Below are 9,351 nucleotides of genomic sequence, written 5' to 3'. Positions count from 1 at the left end.
TTGTTGTGAACGGACCATCGACGGCAGATTTGCTCAGTAGGAGAAGATTCTGGGTCCAGAACGCAGGTATTTGAGGAGCTGTGACTCAACTCCCACTCCGATTCCACACTCGCGCGGATAGGCGGCGGCTTCCCACGTCCCCGCGTCCCGGCACCGTCGAAGTATTACATTCCGGTGTAGTGACAGTAATGGGGAACACGGCGACGAGGGACGACTTTGAATGGGTTTACACGGAGCAGCCCCACTGCAGCCGCAGGAGGCAGATATTAGGTGAGATATATGTATATGTCTGTATTTTTTTAACAATCGATACTGTAAACCTGTGAGTGTCAACAGTTGCCTGTCCACCTGTAAAATGAAAAGATCATTTTTACTCGCTATGTGTGTAACGCTCGGCGATGCTAACCTTGCGTTTGGATGAACGTGAAGTAATGTGCTTTATAAAATTTTGCTCGGTGGAAGAAGTTCGGGCAGCGAGAAGCAGATGTACACATCGGGAGCGGGTTGATCAGGTTCCTCGGGTTCTGCGTTTTGTACCTGTTCTCCAGACGCCGCTTAACAAAAGCTGACGGTTACTCATCACTTTTACTGCGGGAATTAAGGCTTTTGTGTCAGTTTAACTCCCTGAGTTTGAAATTGCAGCCCAGGCTGCAGTTTTTCCCCAGCAGTCGATTTAACTAAACCACCATAAAAGGTTGCATATCCATGTCCTCTTGACGCCCAGCAAATTCATTTTTGAGACAAAAAATTCAGGGAAAGCTCAGAATTTATTCCTAATGTCACTAAAAAGCAGACGGAGGGCCTTACTGAGCACAAAAATAGCTGACACTGCAGCAGCCACATTCTTTTGGTTTCCTAGAAAGCGTTCTGTCAAATCGTTTTGCAATAGTCATAATTTCATTTGGATAACTTTTTGAAGTGAATTTGACCCTTCTGAAAATCCAGTGTCATCTGGCGAGGACGGCAGGGCTTACCAACTCTTATTTTGACCATCGTACACAATTCCGAATCCCAAGAGAGTGCAAGTAATTTGTTTTTGTCATTGTGATGCACAGCACACAGTGACAGAACGAAATGTGTCCTCTGCATTTAACCCAAATTTTCGACATCGTGAACTTCTCCCAGTTTGAGTGAAACAAACAGAAAACAAACTTATCATATTTTAGAGCCAGGTTCCATGAAATGGTGGTCATAGTGTATACACAACTTAAGTGACTGCACTTCTACAAAAGTATTTTTGTAATGGAAACTTTTTTTTTTTCGTTTTTCCTTTTAGCCAAACATCCAGAAATCAAGTCCTTGATGGGTCCAGACCCGCAGCTGAAGTGGGTGGTGACGGCCATGGTTCTCACTCAGGTGTTGTGCTGCTATCTGGTGCAGGATCTCAGCTGGAGATGGGTGATCTTCTGGGCCTATGTCTTTGGTGGCTGCATCAACCACTCCATGACCTTGGCCATTCACGACATCTCCCACAATGTGCCATTTGGCAACAAAGAGGCTTTTCGGAACAGACTATTTGGCATTTTTGCAAACCTGCCCATTGGTTTGCCTTATTCCATCAGCTTTAAGAAGTACCATGTAGATCATCACAGATACCTTGGCGGTGATGGGTTGGATGTAGACATTCCTACCCGACTTGAGGGTCGCTTGTTCAATTCTCCAGCTTGTAAAGTTTTGTGGCTCATCTTGCAGCCCTTGTTTTATGCCTTGCGGCCATTAGTTGTCAACCCAAAGCCAATTACACGGATGGAAGTCCTGAATGCTGTTGTCCAGTTGATCTTTGATGGTCTACTGGTGTGGTGTTGGGGTCCCAAGCCCCTGGTATATCTGATTGCTGGATCCATCCTGTGCATGGGGCTCCATCCCATCTCTGGGCACTTCATTGCAGAGCACTATATGTACGCGAAAGGCATAGAGACATATTCCTACTACGGCCTCCTAAATTTCATCACCTTTAATGTTGGCTACCACATGGAGCATCATGACTTTCCCAGCATTCCTGGAAGCCGCCTACCTCTGGTAAATATGTTTATGTTGTGTACATAAAATATATAATAATATTGAATATATCAAATGCAAAATATACACTGCTGTTGAAGTTTAGGTTCATGGTCACAATTTTATTGCTTCTATAATCAGTGCAACTGTTGAGGTTTTCTTATTATTAGGTTAGGGTTAGTATTGAGACTACTTGTTGCTGTTAAGAGTTTCTCCACATTCATGCAGATGATCCATTCATTAACAGCCATTTCCTGGTATGTTACATAAATAAGGTGATTAATACGTTCATAGTTTAAAAAATAGTATAAGTAAATTCATGCTAAAAACTGTTAAAATGTTTTGTTTTTGAAGTCTGATCCAAATAAGACATCTGTATCACAAATGATCTTGTCATGTTGTACGTGCCGAAACATGAGCGAGTGAGCGCTCTCACATATTTGATGTATTTTCTCTGGTAATGTGAACGAGTGCTTCGGCAGAATTAAGAGAGAAAACAGCGCATGTACACGCTAAATGTGCCCTACACGCTTGTGCCTTGGGAAACTTTAGTCTTTGTGAGTATTGATGTGTTCATAAAGCACTCAGATATGTATTGGAATAACTTTTTGGTTGATAAAATATGGCGCTAAAGTAATGCAATGCGCACGTGTTTAAGCTAGGCTAATAATTAAGTGGCATTAAAACATGTGTATTAGCTAGACATATATTTTTCCCTTTTTGTATGTTTCAGTTACAATATAAGAAAAGAGTTTATTAAATATCTTCAGTAAAATCAAGAAAAGCAAGCCTTGTGTGGAGATCTCTTTTATTTGTTCACTGGCTGTCTATCTTCACATGGTCACATGTTGTGAGGACAGCACAACATTTGTATGTTGCCGTTTGTACAGCATGAATGAAGTTTTGCTGGAGAATATAACTGTTCCCAATATTATTTGATTTGATTATTTGAACTGAATAAAGAAATATGTGACATTAATATGTGTAAGTGGCTCACAGAAGAATGACAAGTTCTCTTTTGTCTGTGGGCAAATGTGGATACAAAATCTCTCATACATATTTAACAAACTGTTTTATTTAATTTAATAACACAAATTGTGGATCATTATTGTCAAGCAAGAATTGGCAAGGAAAACATCAAAACTAGCCTTTATACAGTTTTGTCTCAGGGGGGCAGTAGTGAAATAGATCATGGTTGGGCACGTGTTCAGTGACAAGTTCCAGGACATAACCCCATTTCCTCATCTGACGTGATGTCTTTTCACTTGTGTACAAGATTCATTGTGCGATTATAAACACTAGATTGTGTGTCTCCACAGGTGAAGAAGATTGCGCCTGAGTTCTACGACAGTTTGCCACAACATGACTCCTGGATTCGTGTTCTTTGGGACTTTGTATTTTGTGACTCGCTGGGACCCTATTCCAGAGTAAAGCGGACCTATCCACTGCCAAAGGATAAATAGTGTAGCAACAAATGGTTTAAAATAGGCTTCTTCACATCTCCAGGGACTGTAGTTGTGTGCTAACTCTAAATTCTTTAAAACATTTTGAAGCTGAGTTACTCACTGGATCAGATATATTTTGCAGTCTCAGCCAAGAAGGCCATCCCTAATTGATTAAGGGAGTTGACTGATTAAGTGGTCCGATGGCCTGAGAAGTTCAAGTCGTGATGTGAACCCACACATATTGGTTTTGTGTGTCTCAAGAATGGTTTTATGGAGTAAAAAGATTCAGAACCCATTAGTGTTATAGTTCATTATCTTCAAGTATTCGCTTTGCAATGGGAACCCTGAGTTGTTAAAAAGGTTAATCTACATTTTTTATGTTGCTTGGAAAATAAATTAAAGTTTAAAATGTGTGTTTTTTTTTTTTTTTTTCCTCTCTCTTGTATTTACACGTTCTTGGTATGTGACTGTATATAATTCTACAAATGAGATATTATTATTATAGTATCTTAGAATTGCTAAATACTCAAACATGATCGCCAATATGCATCGTCAGTGCATTGGAAAAAAACAATAAATACAAACAGCTTAATTACTACTAAATCAGAAATATGTAGACAGAGTAAGCAAAGCGTGAATGTCTGTTTATGAATTTACACTACAACCAATAATCTGCATTAAATGTACACATCATATTGCAATAATTCTTGAGACTCACTCACTTACTCGCTGTTCAGATTCCTATGTAGGGTTGTGCTAATTGCCACATTTTTATTCCATTATTAAATCAAACAGCGTTATATTCTTCAGCATAGATATTGTCTCCACCAAATATATTGATCTGGAGTTGCTGCATTTAGTCAGGTCAAGGTTCAACGATGTTATGGGGTCAGCTGACTACATGAGTCTACTGACTCATGTACCAGTGAATTTCTTCTTCCCTGATGGCACGAGCATATTCCAAAATGACAATTCCAGGATTCATTGCAGAAGAGCATGAGAAATCATTTTCACATATGGATTGGCCACTAAAGAGTCCAGACCTCAACCCCATTAAGAATCTTTGAGATGTGCTACAAGATCTTGGTGAAAAACTGCATGAAAATAAATATTGGCATTGCAGCAACAATGCCACAGTGAATAAGTGTCATAATCAAGGCAAAAGGTGTTGTGTGACTTTTTTTTCTTTTTCATTTTACAGTATAGCACTGTCAAATAACCATTGTCAAAACTGTTAAAATTATGCTTTTGTAACAAAAAAAAAACTTTAATGCTTATAAGGCCTTTAATGCCATTGTTCAATTTTTAAAGCTATGAATTCTTACTCAGGACCTTGACAGATTGGGATTCGGACCGGCAACCTTCTGATTACGTGGGGCCGCTTCCTTCATTGCTAGGCCACCACTGCCCCGAATTGAGTTTCTTAATTGTTTGCAAAACTTGTTTGCAGTACATCATGGAATACGGAATTGTGATTTGTATCAAACCATCAGAATCATGCCAATACAGCCATAGCAACACATTGGACACAAAACACACACTTAAACCAGCTTTCTGAAATATTTATTATATGCATTTCATAAATACAAATACCAGACAAAAGCACGTTTCCTGTAGTAAAGGCGTGGGTTCAGATGTAGAAACCAGTCGGTGGATAGAGAATAAAGGGGCTGATCTTGGGGTCGGCCGACGTGCCTGTGCCCTCGGGAACGTGCTTGCGGTAATACCTGCGCAGGGCCGGGCTGCCAGGGTGATGCTGCCGTATGTGCAGGAAATATTCATCTGGCCGGCTGGAGGTAAAGCCACAGTCCTCACACACGAAGATCTTGGAGCGGCGCTGGCGGTAGGCGTACTGTTGCCGCACGCCATGGATCTTCCTCAGGTGGGATTCGAGCGAGCACCGCTGCGTGAAGGCCTTCTCACACAGCTCACACCTGTAGGGTCGAATGCCTGGGAACAAATCGGACGGGGGGGGTTATTTCTGCTCCTGTATTTCCGTCACTCGTGTAGGTATCAGTGGAGTGGCCTTCACCTGTATGGGTGCGCATGTGCCTCTTGAGGTCAAACGTGTCGTTGAAGCCCTTCCCACAGTACCTGCATGGGTGTCTCTTTACTAGGCTGTGGCACTTCAGGTGGCGTGTCAGCATTCGCTGCAGTGGGAACACCTTACTGCACACCGGGCACAGAAACTCCGTTGACCCAGCCACCGAGTGAGTCTGGGGGTGAGAGATTGGTGTTTCAGACCTTCCAAACTTTACAGTGCTTGAAAGGCTCCTGTTACCTTTACATGAGATGCTGTGGGTAGTAGAGTCTGGTGGCAGAAGGGATTGTGGGAAGGGTTGTGGACCAGGACAGGGTAGCAGGACGGGCTGGTCTCCATCACTGGGCTTGAGGTCAGAATTGAGGGACGTTCTGCTGGAGACTCGGGGCATATGATGGGAGGAGAAGCATTTGGTGTATGAACTTCAACTGAAACAGAAAAAAAGAAATAATTAAATATTTGAAAATTCTACTTAAGTTTAACCAACCTGAACATTTAACAAGTAAAACAGAATTGTACTGAAAATGCCTTTCAAGTCAGAATAATTTGTTAATTTAATGACTGTTAGTTAAATTAATCACAGCTGTAATCATTGGTTGTTGTTGTTTTTTAATGGCAGTAATTTCCATTAAAATAAATGATGTATATAGTTTACCTTATTACTCACTCTGCAGGCCTTTATAAAACAGCTTTAGCAAAATGCTATCATCACAAGAAAAAAGTCCAACATTATTGAAAAAAATGCTGCAGACTCTTTTTATGTTTGTCATGCATATTGATTCAATGTAGTTTTATAATCTGTATATACACATTATTTAGCCACAAAGGCTAACTGGTGTTCCTTTTTTAAAAAAAACATAGGTTATTTACAAAAATTGATGTAGAGGGTGCGGTGAATCTGCTGTCATAAAGGCAAAGCCCATAATTATTCATACACCTGCCAAATTTTGACTTTAAGTTATTTTTATTCAACCAGCAAATGACACAGGCATCTCCAAAAATATGTTCAAGATTGTTCTAAAGCATCCTAATTAAAAATTTGCCAGGGGTATGAATAATTCTGGTCTTACCTGTGTGTGTGTGTGTGTGTGTGTGTGTGTGTGTGTATGTGAGTGTGTATATAAAAACATATTAATTTTTTTTTTTTTTTTAATAAATAGCTAAAGTAAATTGCTAAGACTCACCTGATGTTGGGGAATCTCTCCATCTGCAAACAACAGGTGATCCCTGTTTCCTCTTCACTAGGAAGGACCGAGGCATCCTGCTGAGAACCTTCTTCTGCTCTGCCCCAGTGACGGCCAGCACTGAGCGACAAGATGCCCTCTAACCTCCACAAATTACAGGGTTTATTTCCCTGTCCCTGGGGAGAGGCTGAGAGTGGCAGAGGAAGAGCGCACCTGCACGAACTGGAGTTGTGTGCTGCTTTAACTGGTCCGCCGCCAGTTTTGCATGACAGGTAGTGAGAATCTGGCCTCCTCATTCAAGTGGACCTCACATGCAAATGGTCTTCTCCCACCGCCCGGACAGAGGGCACGGTCTGAGTAACAGAAGCACGCACAGCTCGGCACTCTAGTAAAATCAAGCTTTTATTCCAGGTTCCAGCCAATTGTCTAATGGATTTCAGAAAGTCAGATCCTCGGACAAAAGCCATTCAAATGTGCCTTTTACTGTTTACTGACTGTTAACTACCTGTCCTTATGAGAAGAATTGTTCTGAAGCAGACTCCATACATATACAAGCACATAGACAAGCAGGCGCTTCACTTTGAAAGAAATACAAATACTAACTTTATTTTTAGGAACATAAACTGCACACTTTTTAAAAGTTTATGATGATTTGCCAGGGATACAAACACACAAGTGGATAAACCAGGCATTTAATGGACGTGGACATTATGATAAATTTGTGGAGACAAACATCAAGTCCCTAGCATAACAATCAATACATAAGGTTCATTTCGCTGACATTGCCAGTCAAATGTACCCAGCCATGATGCAACTCACTATGCAAATTTTTTTCAAGGTTGTACAAGGAGCATCCCTGACAGAGGAATTAAAATCCTCCTCAGTTCTCATTGTATGTATGAAATTGCGTCCACACTGACAACCTTTCACAGTTTCAATTGAAGTTGAGTACATAACCAACATAACCCTAAAATATTACTCCAGTGAAAATAGTAGTTCTAAAATGATAAAAATACTAAATAAATTATTTACCTAAAACTGTACCAAGAGTAACCAGAACCATGATTTATCTAATCTCCTATTATTATGATTTTAGGTAAACATTTGTCTTTTTATAGAATATCAGTAATTAGTCTGGATCTGATTAAAATCCTAATAATAAAAAAAAGGATGAAAGAAAACTATTTTCATTCAGTAGAACCAAGCAGCTATGAAATAACAGAATTTGAGTTTTTGAATATCACCCTGCATGAACATGAACTGGGAAGTAGTGTCTGTACAGTCACATATGTGTACATAATTCTATATTTTGCACATGCCTGTTATGTTTTTGTCCATTTTTAGGTAAACAGGAACAAAAGATTTAGCATTATGTAGTGGCGCAAAAAGTAAATATCATGGAGTAAAACATCTCCCAGACGTGAAACACTTTAGAAAAGTTTCAACGTTATAAAGCTACTTAAGGAAAATGGGCCACCACTGACTGGACCTGGGCGTGACCTTCACCTGGTCGCACCGCAAATGTTGTATTGTGTTCCATGCTGGGGTGGAAGGTTAGGCTAGAGGTTGCTGCTACAGCCAGACAGGTGACTGTTCACAGTACCGAGCAGCGCTGTAACTGTATGCAAATACAGGCCTGCGTGCTGCGCCTACTGAGTGAATATGAAATGCTCACACCACAAATGCGCACACACCCACCCAGACACCCAAACAAAACAGAGTGATTCAATGACTCTACATGTCCTCATATCTGGCCCTGGCCTGCCAATAATGTTAATTGTAACCTCAGAAGTCTTCTTTAAAGCTCTCATCAGCCTGAATAGACTGAGCAACGACGAAAAAAAAGTAAACATTAGGGAGTTCTCTTTGGATAGACCTTCCCAAAAGATTCTCGGCAGAGACAATCAGTGCTCACCGTCTATTCAGCATTGATTTGCATAGTTATTTGAACTCCGACCAGCCTGTGCATGGCTAAAGGTAGGATGTTTGACTGTTAAATTGCAGCCTGCAACATGAGCCCTGCTCATATTCATCTGATAAGCACAGCATAATGTTAAAAATGTTATGCCATTAAAAATTTCCTTTATTTTTCAATGAAATAAAATGAAATTATGAAATTGAAAGGGGGGAAATTATCATTGAAAGTTTGAAATAAACTTACGATAAAAGTGTACTGCCGAGGTGCCACTGAGCAAAGCATTTACATTTACATTTACAGCATTTATCAGACGCCCTTATCCAGAGCAACTTACAATCAGTATTTACAGGGACAGTCTCCCTGGAGCAACTCAGGGTTAGGTGTCTTGCTCAGGGACACAATGGTAGTAAGTGGGATTCGAACCCGGGTCTTCTGGTTCATAGGCGAGTGTGTTACCCACTAGGCTACTACCACCCCGCCACAAAGCACCATCGCCACACACTGCTCCCTGGACGCCTCATGGCTGCCAGAAAGGGTGATGGGTTAAAAGCAGAGACCACTTTTACTTTACTTCATGTAGTTAAACCCACAGTTGCTAATGCACTAGATATTCACCTTGTGTGAATTTAGCCATTTATTTCTTCTTTAATCAGTTTAATATCATTGAAAAGTGATTTCTAATAATGAATAGTATTACAATGAATTAAGCTTTTAAAATGACAGACTTTGGTTAACAAGACTAATTGTTGCTGATAAAGTTCCTCT

At 40.5% G+C, this 9,351-nt stretch overlaps 2 protein-coding genes across 2 annotated transcripts; one reads left to right on the top strand and one right to left on the bottom strand.

Annotated features, from left to right (window-relative positions):
- The first annotated feature begins 120 nt into the window (after positions 1-120).
- On the top strand, positions 121-3,856 carry LOC114792092 (sphingolipid delta(4)-desaturase/C4-monooxygenase DES2-like). Its single transcript, XM_028982960.1, has 3 exons — positions 121-270; positions 1,277-2,019; positions 3,318-3,856. The coding sequence occupies exons 1-3, from the start codon at positions 189-191 to the stop codon at positions 3,459-3,461; spliced, it is 969 nt and encodes a 322-aa protein (XP_028838793.1). The 5' UTR covers positions 121-188; the 3' UTR covers positions 3,462-3,856.
- Positions 3,857-5,073: 1,217 nt separating this feature from the next.
- On the bottom strand, positions 5,074-6,778 carry LOC114792965 (putative transcription factor ovo-like protein 3). The gene is made up of 4 exons (XM_028984517.1): positions 6,669-6,778; positions 5,725-5,912; positions 5,476-5,659; positions 5,074-5,393 (listed from the first exon to the last, which is right to left on the bottom strand). Exons 1-4 carry the CDS (start codon positions 6,742-6,744, stop codon positions 5,074-5,076), a joined length of 768 nt encoding a protein of 255 aa, XP_028840350.1. The 5' UTR covers positions 6,745-6,778.
- Between the last annotated feature and the right edge of the window lie 2,573 nt (positions 6,779-9,351).

The sequence above is a fragment of the Denticeps clupeoides genome, chromosome 6, assembly GCF_900700375.1.
Source record: "Denticeps clupeoides chromosome 6, fDenClu1.1, whole genome shotgun sequence".
NCBI classification, from domain to species: Eukaryota; Metazoa; Chordata; class Actinopteri; order Clupeiformes; family Denticipitidae; genus Denticeps; species Denticeps clupeoides.
This window is presented reverse-complemented; position numbering and strand designations above follow the sequence as displayed.

What these genes read in the sequence shown, in the direction of transcription:
- LOC114792092 (XM_028982960.1), top strand. Translation starts at nt 189, where the DNA reads ATGGGGAACACGGCGACGAGGGACGACTTTGAATGGGTTTACACGGAG. An exon ending in CCGCAGGAGGCAGATATTAG is followed by an intron (nt 271 to 1,276) that starts GTGAGATATATG and finishes TTTTCCTTTTAG; the next exon opens with CCAAACATCCAGAAATCAAG. An exon ending in CTGGAAGCCGCCTACCTCTG is followed by an intron (nt 2,020 to 3,317) that starts GTAAATATGTTT and finishes GTGTCTCCACAG; the next exon opens with GTGAAGAAGATTGCGCCTGA.
- LOC114792965 (XM_028984517.1), bottom strand. Translation starts at nt 6,744, where the DNA reads ATGCCTCGGTCCTTCCTAGTGAAGAGGAAACAGGGATCACCTGTTGTT. An exon ending in CCACAGCATCTCATGTAAAG is followed by an intron (nt 5,660 to 5,724) that starts GTAACAGGAGCC and finishes TCTCACCCCCAG; the next exon opens with ACTCACTCGGTGGCTGGGTC. An exon ending in GCACATGCGCACCCATACAG is followed by an intron (nt 5,394 to 5,475) that starts GTGAAGGCCACT and finishes ATTTGTTCCCAG; the next exon opens with GCATTCGACCCTACAGGTGT.